Here is a 22730-nt window from a genome sequence, read left to right as displayed (position 1 = left end):
TTTATTCATCCTCTCCTCATAGCTAATGCCCTCCATACCAGGCAACATCTTGGTAAATCTCTTCTGCACTCTCTCTAAAGCCTCCACGTCCTTCTGGTAGTGTGGCGACCAGAATTGAACACTATACTTATTGGCCTAAATAAGGTTCTATTCAGCTGCAGCATGACTTCCAATTTTTATACTCCATGTCCCGGCCAATGAAGGCAAGCATGCCGTATGCCTTCTTGACTACCTTCTCCACCTGTGTTGTCCCTTTCAGTGACCTGTGGACCTGTACACCTAGATCTTTCTGACTGTCAATACTCTTGAGGGTTCTACCATTCACTGTATATTCCCTACCTGCATTAGACCATCCAAAATGCATTACCTCCCATTTGTCTGGATTAAACTCCATCTGCCATCTCTCCGCCCAAGTCTCCAAATGATCTAAATCCTGCTGTATCCTCTTGACAGTCCTCATCGCTGTCCGCAATTCCACCAACCTTTGTGTCGTCTGCAAACTTACTACTCAGACCAGTTACATTTTCCTCCAAATCATTTTTACTACGAACAGCAAAGGTCCCAGCACTGATCCCTGCGGAACACCAGTCGGCTCAGCCCTCCAATCAGAAAAGCACCCTTCCATTGCTACTCTCTGCCTTCTGTGACCTAGCCAGTTCTGTATCCATCTTGTCAGTTCACCCCTGATCCCGTGTGACTTCATCTTTTGTACCAGTCTGCCATGAGGGACCTTGTCAAAGGCCTTACTGAAGTCCATATAGACAACATCCACTGCCCTACCTGCATCAATCACCTTTGTGACCTCGAAAAACTCTAAAAGTTACTGAGACACGACCTCCCCTTCACAAAACCGTGCTGCCTCTCGCTAGTACGTCCGTTTGCTTCCAAATGGGAGTAGATCCTGTCTCGAAGAATTCTCTCCAGTAATTTCCCTACCACTGACGTAAGGCTCACTGGCCTGTAGTTCCCTGGATTATCCTTGCTACCCTTCTTAAACAAAGGAACAACATTGGCTATTCACCAGTCCTCTGGGACATCACCTGAAGACGGTGAGGATCCAAAGATTCTGTCAAGGCCTCAGCAATTTCCTCTCTTGCCTCCTTCAGTATTCTGGGGTAGATACCATCAGACTCTGGGGACTTATCTACCTTAATATTTTTCAAGACGTCCAACACCATCTTTTTGGATCTCAATGTGACCCAGGCTATCTACACACCCTTCTCCACCAATTTCTTCTCTTTGGTGAATACTAATGCAAAGTATTAATTTAGTACTCTGCCCATTTCCTCTGGCTCCACACACAGATTCAATCACCTGTCCTTCAGTGGGCCAACCCTTTCCCTGGCTACCCTCTTGCTTTTTATGTACGTGTAAAAAGCTTTGTGGTTTTCCTTAACCCTATTTGCCAATTACTTTTCGTGACCCCTTTTAGCCCTCCTGACTCCTTGCTTAAGTTCCTTCCTACTTTCCTTCTATTCCACACAGGCTTTGTCTGTTCGCAGCCTTCTAGCCCTGACAAATGCCTCCTTTTTCTTTTTGACAAGGCCTACAATATCTCTCGTTATCCAAGGTTCCCAAAATTTGCTGTATTTATCCTTCTTCCACACAGGAACATGCCGGTCCTGAATTCCTTTCAACTGACATTTGAAAGCCTCCCACATGTCAGATGTTGATTTACCCTCAAACATCCGCCCCCATTCTAGGTTCTTCAGTTACTGCCTAATATTGTTATAATTACCCTTCCCCCAATTTAGCACATTCACCCGAGGAACACTTATCCTTGTTCACCAGCACTTTTGTGGTCACTGTTCCCAAAATGCTCCCCTACTGGAACTTCTACCACCTGGCCGGGCTCATTCCCCAATACCAGGTCTAGTACAGCCCCTTCCCTAGTTGGACTATCTACATATTGTTTTAAGAAGCCCTCCTGGCTGCTCCTTACAAACTCTGCCCCGTCCAAGCCTCTAGCACTAAGTGAGTCCCAGTCAATATTGAGGAAGTTAAAATCTCCCATCGCAACAATCCTGTTGCTTTTACTCCTTTCCAAAATCTTCTACCTATCTGCTCCTCGATCTCACGCTGGCTGTTGTGTGGTCTGTAGTAAACCCCCAACATTGTGACTGCACCCTTCTTATTCCTGATCTCTATCCATATAGTCTTGGTGTCCTCCCGCAGTACAGCTGTGATATTCTCCCTAACTAATCGTGCAACTCCTCCACCCCTTTTAGATCCCCCTCTATCCCACCTGAAACATCTAAATCCTGGAACATTTTAGCTGCCAATCCTGTCCTTCCCTCTACCAGGTCTCTGTAAGGCAACAACATCATAGTTCCAAGTACTAATCGAAGCTCTAGGTACATCTGCCTTACCTGTTATACTTCTTGCATTAAAACATATGCACTTCAGGCCACCAGTCCCGCTGTTTTCAGCGACATCTCCCTGTCTGCTTTTCCTCAGAGCCATACTGGCCCTATTCCCTAGTTCTCCCTCAATGTTTTCACCTTCTGACCTATTGCTCCGGTACCCACCCCCCTGCCGTACTGGTTTAAACCCTCCCGTGTGACACTAGCAAACCTCACGTTCAGGATATTTATGCCTCTCCAGTTTAGATGCAACCCGTCCTTCTTATACAGGTCACACCTGCCCCGGAAGAGCTCCCAGTGGTCGAGATAAAGTAAACCCTCCCTCCTACACCAGCTGTTCAGCCACGTATTTAGCTGCTCTATCTTCCTATTTCTAGCCTCACTGGCACGTGGCACAGGGAGTAATCCTGAGACTACAACCCTAGAGGTCCTATCTTTTAACTTTCTCCCTAGCTCCCTGAACTCCTGCTGCAGGGCCTCATGCCCCTTCCTGCCTATGTCATTAGTACCAATATGTACAAAGACCTCTGCCTGTTTGCCCTCCCCCTTCAGGATGCCCACTACCCGTTCGGAGACATCCTGGACCCTGGCACGAGGGAGGCAACATACCATCCTGGAGTCTCTTTCACGTCCACAGAAGCGCCTATCTATGCCCCTGACTATAGAGTCCCCTGACTATTGCTCTTCTGCACTTTGACCCTTCCTGCTGGACATCAGAGCCAGCGGTGGTGCCACTGCTCTGGCTGCTGCTGCTTTTCCCTGATAGGCTATTCCCCCCAACAGTATTCAAAGGGGTATACCTGTTCAAGAGGGGAACAACCACAGGGGATTCCCGCACTGACTGCCTGCCCCTTCTGGTGGTCTCCCATCTCTCTGCCTGCACCTTGGGTGTGACCACATCTCTATAACTCCCATCTATGACGCTTTCCGCCACCTGCATGCTCCTAAGTGCATTCCAATTGCTGCTCCAACGGAACCACGCGGTCTGTGAGGAGCTGCCATTGGTTACACTTGCTGCAGATGTAGTCGACTGGAACGCTGGAAACATTATAGATCTGCCACATCTCATGTTGGAGCACTGCGCCCCGCTGAGTGACATTTGAGCATTAATTAATTTAAAATAAACACTTGAATTATTGTTCGATTGAGTTACAATTAACTATATGGCCCTGACGCTCGATGATTTTTACTGTAAAATTAAATGCTAAATACCTATCTCTGCCCTCGGGTTTAGTTACTCCATTATGTAGCTACTCAATTTGATTTTTTTTTTTTTTTTTTGTTGCAATATTATTATTTTTTTTAATTTAACCGATTCCCAACCAGCTGATCAGGTCACAGCTTTACTGTGATGTCACTTACAGTCACTGTCTGTCTGTCTGTCTCTCTCTCTCTCTCTCTCTCTCTCTCTCTCTCTCTCTCTTCCCCCCCCCCCCCCCACACACAATTTGAAAATGTAATAAAAATCACTTACCTTCCCAGGATGCTCTCTGGTTCTCTCCCTGCAGATTAAGAGTTACAGGCCAGAAGAAAGAACAAAACGGTAGGGACAAAGCACCTTCTCCCATACTGCACCGAATTACCAAGTTCCAATTCCCACTCTAGATGTGTCTCAATCACTCGGGCTGCGTCTCCTTCACCTGCGCGAAGCTTACAGGCTTTTTGCCCTATCACGGTAGCACAGTGGTCAGCACAGTTGCTTCACAGCTCCCAAGGTCCCAGGTTCGATTCCCGGCTTCTGTCTGTGCGGAGTCTGCACATTCTCCTCGTGTCTGCATGAGTTTCCTCCCACAATCCAAAGATGTGCAGGTTAGGTGAATTGGCCATTCTAAATTGCCTTTCGTGTCCAAAAAAAAGGTTAGGTGGGGTTACGGGGAATAAAGGGGATAGGGTGGAGGCGTGGGCTTAAGTAGGGTGCTCTTTCTAAGGGCCGGTGCAGACTCGATAGGCCGAATGACGACCTCCTGCACTGCAGATTCTATGAATCACAATTTTTAAGTGACTCTTTAAAAAATGTTTTCTGGACCTGAGCAAGACTCATTTATTAACCATCCCGAGTTGCTCTGAAGTAGACTGATAGAACTGGTGGCTTTCTAGGCCACTTGAGAGGATGGTTATAAAGCAACCAAGTTGCATTATAGATCAGACAAGCTAAGAACAGTGGGTTTCCTTTCCTAAGATATATTTCTTAAGAGTTTTTCTTTACAGGCAATCTGATGGCTCTGTGGTCAGTTTCTTGTTTTAAAGTACTTTGAATACAATACATTGTCTCAAATGTGGCTGTCCAAGAACTAGAGTTGTTTGAAAAGTGGACATTTTAGAATATGCCATGCATCCATTTTAATTGAGTAAAATCTAAAAAACTCAGCTGACCAACTCAGCTAGGCAGTGCATTGACACGGTGTGGCACTTTGCTGCCCATCGCCACTTGCTCACTGATCTATTCCTGAACGGACCAATCCTTGACCCTAGCAAGATCTGGAATCCGACATAGCCTTGGTCCCGTGGTTGCCAGTTTTAAGATACTGTACTTCACTGAACTCTCATTCTCAAAACAGCCGTTGTGATGTTTGAACTCTTTTTCTGGATTACTGGTTTCGTGGCAAATTTCAGCCTTCCAAGGGCACATTGAAAGAAGCATTTAGATTTTATGAAAACATTTTTGTAATTGTATTTTTGTCTGGCAATATAATTGAATAACCTTGCTGCCCAGTGCCAGAAGTGCTTTTTGATCTGTAGTGATAAGTGAACATGGGGCTTCTGCTGTCAGGAAAAAACTTTTTAAAAGTGTATATGAGCTACTGTAATGAGATGACTGGTTAACTGGTTAAACATTTGCTTTGTTTTTGGGATTATTTGGTTGCAGCCTTGGCTTGTGTTAGATGGTTGTGAGTTTGAACCTCAGATCAGGATTTTAGAATATGATGTAGGCTGCTATTTTAGTGGGGGTACGAAGGAAATGTATTATTGTTGAGACGCTGTTCTTGGTTGTAAACCTGCCCTCCTTCCCTATCCTCCCTGATGTTTACTTGGGAATTTTGCTGTGTTAAATTTCCCCTTCCCTACACCCGATATTAACACCATCAACTGTAACTTGTCATTCATTTCATTAGTGTGGGACTTGTTAAAATGGCTGCTGTGTTTGTCTACATGCTGGCACTTCAGAATAATTCATTAAAAATTAAACACTTTGGGTTGTTTTTTCAGGGGAAATGGTAAACATTAGATGTGCTTGTTAAAATGTAATGAGGTGGTTACACATTCAACAACAATAAAAAATCCATGTTCAATTCAAATTAACTGTCATGGGAGTCGGAGGTTGGCTCGCTTTGCCATTGTCTGGCTTAAAATAACCTGTTTTTGTGGCCAAAGCGTTACATAGTAATGCTGAACAACTTTGCAGATCTTCTACATAGACATGTTATCACAGAGGTTTCCAGGCTTCCAGTCTGCCATCATTTGAAGAATGCACTGCGTTGTTTTAAAATGTGTTTCAGGCTTGACATGGATATTCCTGACACTGTATGTAACCATCAGCCATTTTAAAACTTGGGTCACTGACATTTTATTTGTAAAAACTAAATGCTCCTAGTCAAAATTGGAGCCATCTCTTTACGGAGAAGAGGTTCTTTGGATTATGTACTGGAGAATGGGTAAGTGCTTGTATCAATATTTGTCGACTAAGGAAATGCATGGAGATAAGAGTTTCTGAAAAGGCAGGTGGAGTTTAAACCCTGTGTATAGGTACATGTGAGATCAAAGGCTTAATGTCAGTGATTCAGTGCAGTCAGCCAATGAATGCTTTGCTTTGACAGTGCTAAACTCTGTAATGACCTCAAATATTTGGAATTTCCTTTTTTTTACAAAATAAGCAATTTAAAGTTTTAGCAAATTTCAGACATTTAATTCTGAATTTATTTTTTATCCAGGTTTTAACAACTTATTACAAGCGACGAGCCCACCATCCAACCTTCCTCCTCCACCAGGATTGACTGCCCCTGTTAGTAAACCCCCTCCTGGCTTTACTGGTGTTCCTCTGAATTCAAACATCAGCGAGCCTATGATTCCAGCACCAAAACAGTATGTAAATTACTTTCCACTGTGAGGCAATTCTTCTTTTGTTATCCACTTTAAAAACCAGGGGTTCAGTACTGGTGGATCTCCCTGTCAAAACACAGCAGTTAATTTCTGTTTCCTCAGAATGTACTTCGAGGGTGCGTCAACTTGTTTGATTTTGTTTTTAATTTAAAGAATCTACTCCGCTTACTCTATGAGAACTATATTTTTATAAGGTGTATGTCTGGTAATTTTGGTAAAACTGAATAGTGAATTCCTTTTGCATATACCGAGTTGTTCTACCATGAAGCCAAGGCTAGGACTGCTTCTGAGAAGATGTTGCTATTTATGAGGAGAGCACTACTTGCAAAACGCCAATGAAACAGAACGTTGCACTTTAATAAAAGCAAAATACTGCAGATGCTGGTTCCAGCACGTGCTGTTTTATATCAGAGTATTGTAGTGACTTAACTGGCCAAGTGCTTTATTTCTGACTCCATTGGAGATTACACAAGTTACTGAGATCCAGTAGCATGCTGAGTTGTCCAATGATCATATCTTTCAAAATGTTCATAGCAATAGCATTTTCTACTGTTGTTTAAACTGAGACACAGCAATAGGTTTATGCATCTTAACTAATGCAGAGCTATTAGAGCAGACAATTCATCGACTATTCAATTTTGATTTGATTGTGTTTGGTATCAGGTTTTTATTTGACCAGACCTATGTAACGCTTAGCCTGAGTCCATTTGCCTGTTTATTTTGGCTGCTGCTGTGGAATCAAATCCACCAATCTATTTCCACTTTTTCTTTTAATGGGTTCAATTCCTACCTTGGGTAACTGTAGTGTTTGCACTTTCTCCCCATGTCTGCGTGTGCTCCGGTTTCTTCCAACAGTCCAAAGCTGTGCAGGTGATTCGATGGCCCAAATGCCGTCGTCCTGCGTTGTAGGGATTCTATGGTTCTGTCTCTTATTGTCCTTCCTGCACCTGTTGAGGGTTAATCTTGCCGATCTTAATCCTGTCCTATTCACCCTTTCCATTGCTGATCCTCTGGGCTCTGCTAATGGATCAACTCCCAGCATCCATCTGTGCACCTCCTTCCAGAATGTCCTTGCCATCCAAGAACTAATTGTGGGCGATTGCATCAACGTTATGATCTTAATGGAAACCCGGCTGTGGTGTAACCATGACACTTTGCCACTTAATGAAGTCTTCCCACCTAGCTCCATCTTCTGCATTTCCCTGCCATGGTTGTGATGTATCACCAGGTCACACCTGTCCTCGCCTCTAGTCCTCCACTGTCTCCTCCTTTTGATTATCTCACCATGTCCCACCCCGCTTGCCTCTTTTAAAATTATTCTCTACTGTCCTCCTGCATGCAATAAATTTTCCAAGATATCTTTACTGCTTTCCTCCCTCTTCAGTGATTTCAACCTCTGTCTCATCTCATTATGTTCTCTAGGTGTTCACTGCCCTATTTTTCGCCTTGGGTGGACTACCCCAATTCACTTGCAAATGCACTTTCAAAATCTCAATTTAGGTTCTGTTCTCTGCAATGTTTCTGCAGCTACTGATATGCTCAATCACATCCTCACCATGATCTTTCCTGAATCCCCAATAAAACCATTGCACACTCCTCCTCGTTCTTAAGTCTCAAGTCTATGGGATGCAGACTTGGAAGGATATGGCAGATAGCTACTTTAGTCATACACGACTAGATCTGGCTAGACCACTTAAAACAGTATTGAGTCTTGTTCTTGTCTGTTAAACTACTTGCTATTACAGGATCATTCTGGAATGCCATGGTTGACCCCGGCTTCTTTTCTCTTGTGCAAACTGCCGCCTTAAATCCCCCTCCAAAAATGAGCTTGTGCTCATGAACCTCTTTGTCGCAGTGAACAAGGCAATCCAATCAGCTGCCTCTCTAGTGTCACTCCTTTCCACTAGCCAAACCTCATGGTCCCCTCCCCACAAAAACATTCCCCTATCCCATTCCTAACTCTAATTTTCTCCCCTCGGTGCCCTGTCTGAGCTCAGCCATGAGATCCATCTCTTGCCCCCTTGATCCTATAGCCAACACTGCTGTCCGCCAGCTTCCCCTTCTGGTCCCATGTCAGCCAATCTTGTTCACAGTTCTCTCTTTTCAGGTGTTGTCCCTCTCGCTAAATCTCCCATCATCATTTCTCAAAAACAAACACTTGATCTCTCCATTTTTGCACACTACCATCCTAAACTACCAAACTTCCAGAGGCTGTTTAGCACAGGGCTAAATCGCTGGCTTTGAAAGCAGACCAAGGCAGGCCAGCAGCACGGTTCAATTCCCATACCAGCCTCCCCGAACAGGTACCGGAATGTGGCGACTAGGGGCTTTTCACAGTAACTTCATTTGAAGCCTACTTGTGACAAGCGATTTTCATTTCATTTCCCATTTCCAGCCTCCCACCTCCCTTTCCTCTCCAATTCTTGAATGTTTTATCACCTCCCAAATCCGTTTCCATCTTTCCCAGAACTCCAAATTTGAATCCTCCAGCAGGTTTCTGCCCCTGCCACCATGCCAAAAGTCCTATCTGACTGTGACAAAGGCAAACTTTCCCTCTTTGTCCTTCTCAACCCATCTGCAGCCTGGTTCAACATAGTTTTGTAAAAATAAATTTAGAGTACCCAATTACTTTTTTCCAATTAAGGGTCAATTTAACATGACCAATCCACCTAACCTGCTCATTGTGTTGTGGGGGCAAAACCCACGCAAACACGGGGAGAATGTGCAAACTCCAAACAGACAATGACCCAGAGCCGGGATCGAACCTGGGTCCTCAGCGCCGTGAAGCTGTAGAGCTAACCCACTGCGCCACCATGCTGCCCGGTTCAACATAGTTGAACATCTTCCTCCAGCACCTCTTCACTATTGTCCAGCAGGGTGGGTCGGCTCTCACCTGGGGCTTATCTCTCTGCAGCTGGAGAAATTACTTGTAATGGCTTTTCTTCCTGGTCCAGCGCCATTGCGTCTCGTGTCTGCCAAGGAGCAATCTAGGGCTGCCTCCTATTTCTCATCTACATGATGACCCTCTGTGACAATATCTGAAAGCACAGCATTAGTTTTCACAAACATTGAAGAGACGTAGCTCTCCTTGTCCCATATCTCTCGACAACTGTACAGTTGCTGAATTATCAGGCTGCTTGGCCGCTGGGCTGCATTTATTTGTGCCGCAACACTAGGAGGAGCATCTCCTCCTGCATATGCGCAGATAATAATCATCTTTATTGTCAGAAGTAGGCTTACATTAACACTGCAATGAAGTTACTGTGAAAAGCCCCTAGTCTCCACATTCCGGCGCCTGTTCGGGTACACGAAGGGAGAATTCAGAATGTCTAATTCACCTAACAAGCATGTCTTTCGGCACTGGTAGGAGGAAACCGAAGCACCCGGCGGAAACCCACGCAGACACTGAGAACGTGTAGACTCTGCTTAGACAGTGACCCAAGCCGAAAATCGAACCTGGGACTCTGGTGCTATGAAGCAACAGTGCTAACCACTGTGCTACCGTGCCACCCAGATGCAGTGTCCATCGCAGAACACATGCAAAGCTTTTAACCATGGCTGGCGTTTTATAGCTCATTTTAAAATTTGCAACTAGCCAGGCACCCTAAATTGAGATGCAAACTGAAAACTGGTATTTCAGAGTAGATTAAAACAATTATTAGGATTGACTCTTCCCCAAATTGTTTTGTTAATTTGCTGGTCAATGCTATGAAAATTCTTATTGGAAATACATTGGAGTCTTGCTCTTTTAATAGAATTTTCACGGGTGCTGCAAAAAGACTCCGTGATAAGTAGAACGCATAGACGATAGTAGAAAATACAAACACCGGTTTATTTCAATACAATTCCAATACTCTTCCACTTTCCTAAGGGTTTCCTTCCCCGACCTGCACTGAGACCAGAGTTTCCATACAGCTGGCGCTCTCCTTGTTGAGGTGAAGCCCTGCCCATTAAAGGGGAAGTTCATATTCTGGGGAGGTCACGGAAATCATATTCTCCTGATCCTGGGACCTCCATCTGGGTTACAACAAGAAGTGTCCTGCATTATTTATTATCATTTGCTATTTTCTACAAGTGAATGTGTTTTGATAACTGGTCTCTCCCAGGGCAGTCCCTGATCACTCTTTATAATTCTTGTAGCTGCAACAAGAGCCCTTATTCACCAGAATTCAGTGTTCCTAATAAAATAAAAGAAATAGATGAAATTTTAAAGTGTTTGCCAACTTGGGTCCTGAGATAATGACTCTGGAATTAAGAGCCCCATTAACTATTGCAGAAGTTGGGATTTGCCAGAACGTTCCTTCTGCCGCCGACTGAAAAAGCTTCATTATTAGTTATGCATGTGCCAGCGGCCAAGTACGCATACGCAGCTGCTCCTGAGGCCTTTCCAGTTGGTGGCAGGTGTTGGTGTATCTGATATCCAGCACTGGATGAGCAGAGATTTTCTCCAATTAAATATTGGGAATACTGAAGCCATTGTTTTTGGTCCCCCCTCCAAACTTTGTTTCCCAAGTACTGACTCCAACCCATTCTGTAGCAGCAGTCTGAACCTATATCTACAACCTTGGTATCATATTTGACGATGAGATGAGCTTCTGACCTCGTTCATGCCATCATTAAGATGGCCTATTTCCTCTCCCATAACATCGTTCCGCTTTATCCTGTCTCTTATTATCTGCCGCTGAAACCCTCCATAAATGTGGGGTAATTTAAATCTCTGCTGCACATCTCTCAACTGGCAGTGCGTCCATTCACTTATTACCCCTGTTCACTGACCAACATTGGCCCCTGGTAAAGCAACCCAGACCATACCCCTTCCTATCTCTGTAATCTCCTTCAGGCCCTCCGATATCTGCGCTTCTCATGCGCATCCCTGATTTTAATTTCTCAACCTTTGGTGGCCCTTACTCGATTTAAACTTTGGAATTCTTTCCCTGCATCCTCTCAGCCGCTCTACCTAACTTTTCCCCTGAAGACACTTGTTAAAACCTCCCTCTTTGACCATGTTTTTGGCCACCCGCCCAAATCTTTCCTTATGTGGTTTGGTGTTGTACTTTTCTAATGTTCCTGTGAAGCCCCTTTGGATGTTTCATTGCATCACGGCCCTATATCGGTATACGTTGTTGATTGATGACTGTCCATCTTGGGGCACAAGTCTGCATGTGAGTCTCCTAACCAGTTGGTGCACTTCTGGGGCGAAATTCTCCGGAAACGGCGCGATGTCCGCCGGCTGGCGCCCAAAACGGCGCCAATCAGACGGGCATCGCGCCGCCCCAAAGGTGCGGAATGCTCCGCATCTTTGGGGGCCGAGCCCCAACATTGAGGGGCTAGGCCGACGCTGGAGGAATTTACGCCCCGCCAGCTGGCGGAAACGGCCTTTGTTGCCCCGCTAGCTGACGCGGAAATGACATCTCCGGGCGGCGCATGCGCGGGAGCGTCAGCAGCCGCTGACAGTTTCCCACGCATGCGCAGTGGAGGGAGTCTCTTCCACCTCCGCCATGGTGGCGACCGTGGCGGAGGCGGAAGGGAAAGAGTGCCCCCACGGCACAGGCCTGCCCGCGGATCGGTGGGCCCCGATCGCGGGCCAGGCCACCGTGGGGGCACCCCCGGAGTCAGATCGCCCCACGTGCGCCCCTCCTCCCCCCCCCCCCCCCCCCCCCCCCCCCCCCCAGGACCCCGGAGCCCGCCCACGCCGCCTTGTCCCGCCGGTAAGGTAGGTGATTTAATTTACGCCGGCGGGACAGGCAATTTATCGGCGGGACTTCGGTCCATCCGGGCCGGAGAATCGAGCGGGGGGGCCTGCCAACCGGCGCGGCGCGATTCCTGTCCCCGCCGAATATCCGGTGCCGGAGACTTCGGCAACCGGCGGAGGCGGGACTCACGCCAGCCCCCGGCGATTCTCCGACCCGGCGGGGGGGTCGGAGAATGTCGCCCCTGTTCTCTACTGCTGTTTCATGAAAGGAGTAAATTGAATGGAGGCCAAGTGGTTTTGCCAGGCTGACGGAGATTCACCCGGCTGCATTTCAAACCAGTGCTGGCCCCGGGTCCGTATTGAGGCCTGTTGTTTGTCCCTAGGTTAGAGCCATGTTTTTTAAAAAAACTGAGCCTGGAATATTATAGTAAAAATCTGACACATATAACTGGAGTTGTTCTGACTGGAAGCACTAGTATGTTTCCCTTGAATGGAAGGTCCTATGTGTCATTGGCTCATATAGTAAATTAATTGTTCAATATGGGACTTGGCCATGTGGATGCCCAGGTTTAATCTTTCATCTCTGCTGAGGTGTTAAACTGATCTAGTCAGGGGAAGATTTATATCTGATTACTGGAGTTTTAACGTTCATGGCTTTTTAACTGATGACACCCACCAGGAAGCATGGGTGGCATTTGAGAGTAGAATCCAAGTTGGTTTGGATGCTCTCAATTGCTAAATAGTTTGTCAATACTTAGGGTCTTGAATATCTGTATAATTACCATCAAGAGGGAATGTTGGGAGTTTCTGGCAACCGAAACCCTGAATTAAAGTACCGACTGACGATTTTTAGGTATCCGTTATTTTTCAATTGGGCTACGGGGATAGGGTGGAAGTGAGGGCTTAAGTGGGTCGGTGCAGACTCAATGAGCCAAATGGCTTCCTTCTGCACTGTGTGTTCTATGTTCGAAGATTTTGTTGGCAAAACGGGTCTAAATTATTGTGCTAATTTAGAGATTCTGAAGATCTGATGTGAGACAGGGCAGTTATTGGATATACAAGTATAATTGGAAATCATTAGCTTTTGTAGCTTTGCTGGGGTGCTTCATAAATACGTCAGTATTTTTACAAACCATAAATGGAGTGCAACAGTTCATATTATGGGCATTTTTCACTCCTGATTGAGGTATTTTAAAGAAAAACTTTGCTATGAATGGTCATAGAATTTTATCCTGCCTGTATTATGGGTAATTGTTCATGAAATGTTGGTGACTTGTAATTTCTAGGTTTTTCACATTTATTGAATAATAGAAACTGATTATGTGCCATTTTCTGTGGTTTTACCAGCTCTACTTGTGTGGCTTGTAAACTGGTTAAGTTGTAGACCCAATTTAATAGTACCTACTCTAAATGTAGAAAATGGCTCGCTCCTCTTAAGGTTTGTGACTTTCTAGTGTGCACTCTATCCACGAGCTCCCACTTGGTAATAGCATAAAGGCAAGGTTGGTGCATCTAGTGCACAGAGTGCGGCTGTGGGGAAGGATGGGGAGATAAGAGACAAGAAATGACTGGTGTTGATTTTTTTCTCTCTTTTGATCTGATTTTAAAAATAATCCCTTATTTATTTTCATGTAGATCTCTACCTTCAAATATTTACCTCCTTCCTGAGAACTTTAAACAGAGGAATGTTGAACTAATCCAATCAATAAATACTCTTTTGCACAATGACGAAATAAAATTCAACAAATTTAAGACCCAATCTGGGCAATTCAGACAGGTAAGCTGCATTAATAAAACATAAAATAATGTTGATAGATTGCTTATTTTCTTGGCCTACAAGCATATCTTGGAAGGAGTTATTCTGCTGAGAATTTTCTATCCGACTGGATTTTTTTTTTAAATGAAGGTTCCTGGCTGCAATACAAGTGAAATACTGGTAATCAAATAAATGAAAATGGAGCAAATTTTATAACTAGCAGCTGAATCTCCAGTGCCTGTTTTATACCCAGGCAGAAAATTCAAAACATACCCCAGAATCTTTTATTTAAAAAAAAAAGGTTTTTACTTGGGTTAAATTTTTGTGCATTAATATCCACACTGGGCAATGGATGAATCTTCCAGTTTTGTATCCTTAATCAGCTGAAAGCCCTTCCAGATGTTTGACTAAAAGTAGACCAGGATCAAATATAGACTGTTCTGTTCACAAGCTTTATTGAAGATCTTTATATGGCCGGGAGAGGAGCCTTTGCCTATCCTTCACTTAAGAAGTCAGCCAAAAGTAATCTTGGCTTACAAGTGCGGGTGCAGAGGTTATATACACTTTAAACCCCTTTGTAACATACCTCCTTACCCCTCCAACTATTCTGAATCCTTGTCTTTGCTAACAAGTAACCTTTATTCAAGACCCTCGGAGGTTTGCATGATAACATTATTATCCCCAATGTTTGAGTAGTCTCCTATGACCTTTTAGAATGGATAACAGTTCACACCCACAGACATTTGCTAGCCTGAGACTCCTTCATCCTATAGATGAGAAATGTATGGCTTCTACCCCCTTGGTAACAGGCTGATGCCAGCAGCCTAGATTCCTGAAGAAACACAGCCTCAATTTTCCTTATACTTTTAGTTCATAGTGTTGAGTAATAATGATCTAAAGAATTGTATTCACATACTGTTACAAAGTCTGTGATAATAGAAGGTTAGAGTAATTGCTTCTTTGTATCACTTATGGGCTAGCAGATAATGAGCATCTATGATTCTGTTTCCCCACCCCCACCTGGCGCCTGCAGTCTCTATTGATTATTCCTTCTGCTGATATTACATGTGAGTAATCCAGTTGCATTGAAGGATTGAAACTCCGGTGATTGTTTTCTCCTTCGTGTCATGTTAGTCTGGTCTCAGGACTTAAATTAATAATTATCGCAGCCAGCATTTCGTATTAAATGGAGCCTTTCTAGCTCCAATCTCTTTGGGGGAAGGGCCTGTTTTGCTGCAGGCACAGTGAGTTCTGTTATTGCAGAAAAACATAAGACATAGGAGTAGAATTAGGTAATTTGGCCCATAGAGGCTGCTCCGCCATTCAAACAAGAGATAGATTGGTTCTTGATTAATAAGGGGATCGGGGGTTATGGGGAGAAGGCAGGAGGATGAGAAACATATCAGCCATGATTGATTGGCGGAACAGACTCGATGGGCCGAGTGGCCTAATTCTGCTCCTATGTCTTATGGTCTTAAAGACACTCAGTGACTTAGCCTCCATAACTTTCTGCGGCAATGAGTTCCACAGATTCATCACCCTCTGGTTGAAGACGTTTCTCCCATCTCAGTTTTAAAGGATTATCCCTTCAGTCTGAGGCTGTGCCCTCGGGTTCTAGTTCTCCTACTAATGGAAACATCCTCTCTACATCCACTCTCTCTAGGTCCCTCAGTGTTCTGCAAGTTTCAATTAGATACCCCCTCATCCTTCTAAACTCCATCGAGTGCAGAGTCCTCAACCGCTCCTCATATGACAAGTCCTTCATTCTGGGGTTTCTGGACCCTCCAAGGCCATTGTATTACATCTGCCACCTCTTAGTCCACTCTCCTAGCCTGTCAAGGACCTTCTGCTGCCTCTCTGCTTCCTCAACACAACCTGTCCCTCTACATATCTTTGTGTCATCTGCAAACCTAGCAACAATTCCCTCAGTTCCTTCTTCCAGATCATTAATGTATATTGGATTTGGATTTTGTTTATTGTCGCGTGTACCGAGGTACAGTGAAAAGTATTTTTCTGCGAGCAGCTCAATAGATCATTAAGTACATGAAAATAAAATAAAAGAAATACATAATAGGGCAACACAAGGTACATAATGTAACTACATAAACACCGGCATCAGGTGAAGCATACAGGGGTGTAATGTTAATCAGGTCAGTCCATAAGAGGGCCATTTAGGAATCTGGAAACAGTGGGGAAGAAGCTGTTTTTGAGTCTGTGCGTGTTCTCAGACTTTTGTATCTCCTGCCCGATGGAAGAAGTTGGAAGAGTGAATAAGCCGGGTGGGATGGGTCTTTGATTATGCTGCTCGCTTTCCCCAAGTAGCGGGAGGTGTCGATGGATGGGAGGCAGTTTTGTGTGATAGACTGGGCTGTGTTCACGACTCTCTGAAGTTCCTTGCGGTCCTGGGCCGAGCAGTTGCCATACAAGGCTGTGATGCTGCCAGATAGGATGCTTTCTATGGTGCATCTGTAAAAGTTGGTAAGGGTTAATGTGGACATGCCAAATCTCCTTATTTTCCTGAGGAATATCGTGAATAGCTGTGGTCCCAACACTGAACCCTGCAGAACACCACTAGTCACCGGCTGCCATCCTGAAAAGGACCCCTTTATCCCCACTCTCTGCCTTCTGCCAGACAACCAATCCTCTATCCATGCCAGTACCTTGCCCCTAACACCATGGGTTCTTACCTTATTTAGCAATCTCCTGTGTGGCACTTTGTCAAAGGCCTTCTGTAAATCCAAATAAATCACGTCCACAGGTTCTCGTTACCTCCTCAAAGGATTTCAACAGATTTGTCAGGCATATCCTCCCCTTGTCGAATCTGTGCTGACTCAATCCTATTTTACCATGCTCTTCCAAGTGCTCTGCAATCTCATCTTTAATAATAAACTCAAAAATCTTACCAACAGCCATACTCAAGCTAACCGGCCTATATTTTACTATCTTCTGCCTCCCTCCCTTTTTTAATATAAATTAGAGTACCCAATTCATTTTTTCCAATTAAGGGGCGATTTAGTATGACCAATCCACCTACCCTGCACATCTTTGGGTGTGGGGCGAAACCCACGCAAACACTGGGAGAATGTGCAAATTCCACACGGACAGTGACCCAGAGCTGGGGTCGAACCTGGGACCTCAGTGCCGTGAGACAGCAGTGCTAACCACTGCACCACCGTATTGCCCTTCTCCCTCCCTTCTTACATTAGCCATTTTCCAATCCTCTCGGACCCTCCCTGCCTCTAGTGATTCCTGAAAGAGCACCGCCAATGCCTCCACAATCTTTATAATTTTTATTGTCTCAAGTAGCTTACATTAACACTGCAATAAAGGTTTTGTGAAAAGCCCCTTGTCGCCACATTCCGGCACCTGTTCGGGTACACAGAGGGAGAATTCAGAATTTCCAAATCGCCTAACAGCACGTCTTTTGGGACTTGTGGGAGGAAACCGGAGCATCAGGAGGAAACCCACGCAGGAGAACGTGCAGAATCCGCACAGACAGTGACCCAAGCCGGTAACCAAACCTGGGACCTTGGCGCTGTGAAGCAACAGTGCTAACCACTATGCTACCGTCTCCTCAGCTAACTCCTTTAGAGCCCTGGGATGTAGTCCATCCAGTCCGGGTGATTTCTCCACCTTCAGCCATTTTCGTTTCCCCAGCACCTCCTTCATGATGATCACTACACTCAACTCTGCCCCTGATTCTCTTGAAGGTCTGGTATCCCACTGTGTCTTCCACTGTGAAGATTGATGCAACGTAGCTATTCCGTTCCTGTCATTTCTTTGTTCCCTATTACTATGCCAGCCTCATTTTCCAATGGTCCAATGTCCATTCTTGCCCCTCATCTTTTTATATATATTTTTTTTCAAAAACTCTTTCAATCTTCTTTTATATTACTAACTAGCTTACACTCCTATTTCTTCTCTTTCCCCCCCCCCCCCCCCTGTTGTTTTTTTTAGTTGTCCTCTGCTTGCTTTTAAAGGCCTCCGCTTGCTTTAAAGGCCTCCCAATTCTCACCACTTTATATGCTTTTTCCTTTGCTTTTATGCTGTCCTTGACTTCTCTTATCAGCCATGGTTGCTTAATGTCCTTGTCATGTGAATGAAACTGTCCAGTAGAATTGTGGTAACTTTTGTGTTATGGTCCCCTGGCTACTTGGTTGTTTTTGCACTAAAAGGATTACTTACTCCATTCTGTCTGCTTGATTCCTAAGACAACTTTCCTGCCCTTGAAACAGTAATCTATAAATTATAATCAAGCTATTTGGAATCTGATGGATTATGGTTACTATCATTATTACATCACCCTCCTTTGTATTCATAGGGTAGAATTTCTGCTGCAGACTATTATCGGAGTTGCAGAGAACTTCTGGGAGAGAATTTCCTGAAAATATTCAATGAGCTGCTGGTTTTGTTGCCGGATACAGTCAAGCAACAGGAGCTCCTCTCTGCTCATAAGGACTTGAGAGAGAAGCAAGGGTCAAACAAATCGAAAAAGAACAAGAAGAATGCGTGGCAAACCACTGTTAACTCTGAGTTTGACTGCCAGGTGTGTCCCACATGTCAACAGGTGCTCACCCAAAAAGACTTTCTCACCCACAAGACGTCACATTTTGAGGATGATGAGTTTCCCACTCTACAGTCTGTCAGCAGAATCATCAGTTAATAATTAGACCACGTCTTGCAGACGCAAGGAAAGATTTATTTTACCTTGTAGAGTAATGATGCACGTTCATGGTGTGCAGTTGCTATTTACAGACATGGGTTTTCAGGGGAAACCTGGGAGGAATATAGTATAGTACGTAGGAGGAAGCGGTACCTGTGCATTAGAGAATGATTGGCACGGTATCAAAACCTGCTGCTATACGACTGTAGAAAGTGAAACGTGATGCATCATTATACTTTCTTTTGATGTTTTTGAAACTACTTTCTACATTTGCAAAAATCAGTTCTGAAATAAGGATTTAACAAAAGATATCACTCAGTTCAAAGATGTTGCACATGACATTGACTATTACGCATCAAGTCTTTGTGCAAATGCTTTGCATAGACAAAATATGTATTGATGTACACATGCACATCAAAAAAGTGTACTAAAAATAGTCCAAATTGGCTCTGTCATGTAAAATACCATATTCAAATAGTTTGATTTGCATGCAACACATTGCAGCATCTTTTTCTATCACTTGTAGCCATTAATGCACTAAATTTCCCATTTGGCCATTATTAAAATGTAAGGTCCAGGATAAAATACAAAGATTTAGCAATGAAAATTAAATGCAGGATATTGCATTGCTATAATCCAGTTTTCTTTTTTGAGTGTATGAAATTGGTAGCTCACAAGCCCGCCTTCCAGAGTAATGACTGTTTTCTGATTGCTAAAATAGCAGATCTCACCACCAAAACAGTGAATTAAATTTTTGGTTCCATTGCTGTAAGTTGCATTGTGAAATAGCAGTATGGTGATATTTAGGCTCACGGGCCTATTCAATTTCATCACATCTTCACTCAGTTGTGGAGTTCTATGAGTTATATTTCAAAACAAAATCATTAATATACCAGTGTTGCTCTGTGATCTTCATTTCTGAACTGTTTAGATAAAGTCTTAATGTGGCTGATAAAGATTATAATTCAAGAATAAGTGGCACAGACAGCCTTGTCCTGGAACATAGTAATTGTCCCTGTTTTTTGATATTCATGATAGCGGTGTGGGTTTATTTTTCTTGTAGCACATTTTGATTCGTTGTCTGTATTGTTACAGGAAAAAGTTTGATTGGAGGTGGCATTCATTTAGTAGCGCCGTAAAGATTTTGGTGCAGAGGTTGCTTTTAAATTGAAGATTAAGATACCGCATACCTGTTAACATCCACTAGTGCGATTAGCCACTTAATTACCAGTTTTCTCTTTCTTTATCCCACCCACTTTTCTGAAGGTGCTGATCTCCAGTTCAGTGCACATCACTTGCCCTCTACTATCTTATCTAGTTGGTCACTGTTCATGTGAGTGCCAGCAGGCAGTTGAACTATGAATATGAAGCATTACTGCATCAACCGATCCTTTTCTCCATTCAATCCTTGCATGCCTGGTAACGGTTGCTAAATAAGTAATCAGGAGCTGAACCTCTAGCTATTTCTACCCCCCCCCCCCCCCCCAAACGCCCTCTATCCTAGGGCCCTGAGAACAATTGTGCCCCTACTGCTGGGCTGACTGAAATCGGTTTACTCCACCCAAGACAACTTGCAGCTGCCTTGATCTATCTGCATGACCGTTCCTCTCCAGAGAAACCAGCTGGCCTACCAAATGAATGTTCCAGCAACTGTCAAAAGAACTTATTCATAGCCCACTTTTGTAATTCACTTCCAAGGTTCCAAGTCACGAGCTCTAATAACACTTAGTTGGGTAGAAGAATAATCATTTATATTTTCAAGGATTAAAATTTCACTGGGCTTTGATGAGAGTAGATATTTATTTGGTTTATTAGCCACTATCTACTGGACTGTATTTCCTTCTATTAATCTTGCCACTGATACTGTAATGACAGTGATGCAACACTCCCATGATGCATTGGATTATTTTTTTAGTTCACTTAGCGAGAGTATATATTCAACCCTTTTTTTTTAATTCACTTAGCGAGTATATGTTCAACATTAGTTGAAAAGGATCAAAATGCTGAAACATGAAAGTGATTTTTAATTTTGGAAGCTTTGCCGATATTCTGTAACATTTAAATCAAAATGAGCAGTTAACAAGGTAGCAAGTGCAATAATGAGAATGGGAGCAGAGGGTAAAATATTTTGCATGAGTGATTGTCCTGTACATCATTGGGAGTTTTTGTAAAGGAAGCACTTAACTGGAATAGGTCTTCAACTAAAGTAAGCTGGACGTACGTACAATGAGTTGTAACCACTTCAATAGTGGTCTGAGTCACTGCATGTAACCAGCAGTAATAAAATGGCACCACATTGAGTCAACGGAATTTACCATCTTAACTGATTATTGCTTATCCTGTCATTACCTTAGTGTTGAGCACTAAGTGGTGCTGAATAAAAATGAATGTTCAAGCAAATGGAACAAATATTTAAAGAACAACTGAATATATTTCTGTGCGAATATTCAATAATATTAGCATAGCTTTGGGTAAGAACAGATCAATGTCGTCATGAACAAATACTGTTTTAACGTGAAACTTGGGAGGGTCCAATTTTGATTTTATATTCCAGGAATACTGAAGTAAATGACAACAAATAAGCTAATGTAAAAGCTTTAAAAGCATATATGTGACCTGTAATATTCTGTAAGTAGGATACACGTGATGAAAAGGGGTGACAATTAAATTGGTGCTGATGGCCACATTTCTATTTTGAGTCTTGGCTGCAGTAGCGTTAATGTTGAGGCACATTCTAGGCAATTTCCGGAGCTTAGATTTGTGATTTAAGTGGTTGCAACTGGTAACATCTTGAGGATATGCATAGTAGCGACCTTTTGGTACAGAGGAGCTCCAATTTTTTCTGATGTTTTCAAAACGAAAGTAACCCAATTTGGTTCTGTTTTTGTTCCAAAATCAATTTGACTTTCATAGGACTCTGATTTAAAAAGAGAAATTCTGTACGTGGCCTCCAAACTAAGAAATGGTGCGGGATTGTACTTTGCATCATTACTTTAATGGACTGAAACCATGCTATGCTACAGTTACTGGAACCTGAAACACCTGTACATTTGTTACATTTGGTTTTGCATTTGTATCACTAAAATATTTATACCCATGCAATCCCTGCATTCGATGAATGTTTGGCTGAGCACTGATGGCGGAGTAGGTTTGCCTCAGAAGAACCATATGCAGTATATCCTGGAATTCTTGAAGGGTGCCAATAAAAACTGTTTATGCAATAAAAGCAGTGTTTGATCAAAGCTGCATTTTTACAAGGATTACATTTTTAGAAGGTGTATTTCAGACATGTTATAAAGAGCACACACAAACCTGAAACCAATTTGGTTTACGGGATTTATAATCGCTAGCTAGCAACAACTGCACTTATTATAGTGCCTTTGCTCTACAATTTCCCCATGCTTCCTGCATTAAGTCATCGGATTATGAATTTTGCTTATTTTGTTCAACTTTGTTCCAACGTGTATACTTCCCTCTAAACTGTCAACAGTTAGATAATTAGCTTTGCTTGCTTTATCCCACTCAACCCAAGATTTGTGTGCATTGTTTTGTAAGGTTTTCCACATTCGCTGCAGAAGGGGGCTGTAGAATCCAATAATGTTAATAATAGTTAGTGCTTGACAAATGTTAGTTTTTGAGGGTGTAACTAGTAGGGAAGATGAAGGGGGACCAGTAGGTGTTAGTATGCTTGCATTTCCAAAAGGCATTTGATAAAAGTGCCACAGAATGCCAGAGAAGGAGTTGGGGTACTCGCATGAATTAAGGATTAGTTAATGGACAAAAATCAAGAATAGGGACAAAGGAGCATGTTTAGGTTGGTTTCTGAAACTAGAGTGTCACAAGGATCAGTGCTGGGCTTCAGCTATTTACAAGCTACGTTAACAACTTGGACAGAGAGACTGAGTAATAGAAGTTTGCTGATGATACAAAGCCAGGTGGGAATTGTGAAGACGCAGACTGCAAAGAGATAGAGACAGGTTGAATGGGCAAATAGAGGCAGAGTATAATATGGGCAAGTGTGAAGTAATTCATCTTGGTCATAAGAATAGAAAAGTGCAATTACTTAAAAAAATATATGATAATAAATGTTGATATCCTTGGGTTCACTCTTTCAAGGAACACAAAGTTGGTATCCAGCTAGAGTAAGTATTCTGAAAG

The 22730-nt window shown here is 43.4% G+C and overlaps 1 protein-coding gene across 2 annotated transcripts in view; it reads left to right on the top strand.

The window, feature by feature from the left end:
• znf598 (zinc finger protein 598) overlaps nucleotides 1-21798 on the top strand; it is a 40730-nt gene extending 18932 nt beyond the window's left edge. The window contains exons 10-12 of one of the 2 annotated variants that reach the window (XM_072480850.1): nucleotides 6293-6443; nucleotides 13789-13930; nucleotides 18231-21798. In XM_072480850.1, coding sequence (XP_072336951.1) covers nucleotides 6293-6443; nucleotides 13789-13930; nucleotides 18231-18572 — 635 coding nt within the window. In that variant the 3' untranslated portion in view covers nucleotides 18573-21798. The remainder of the gene's footprint in view (nucleotides 1-6292; nucleotides 6444-13788; nucleotides 13931-18230) is intronic. The other variant, XR_011935810.1, reaches the window with a different exon arrangement.
• Nucleotides 21799-22730: the final 932 nt, after the last annotated feature.

The sequence above is a fragment of the Scyliorhinus torazame genome, chromosome 17 (assembly GCF_047496885.1).
Source record: "Scyliorhinus torazame isolate Kashiwa2021f chromosome 17, sScyTor2.1, whole genome shotgun sequence".
In the NCBI taxonomy this organism is placed as follows: domain Eukaryota; kingdom Metazoa; phylum Chordata; class Chondrichthyes; order Carcharhiniformes; family Scyliorhinidae; genus Scyliorhinus; species Scyliorhinus torazame.
This window is presented reverse-complemented; position numbering and strand designations above follow the sequence as displayed.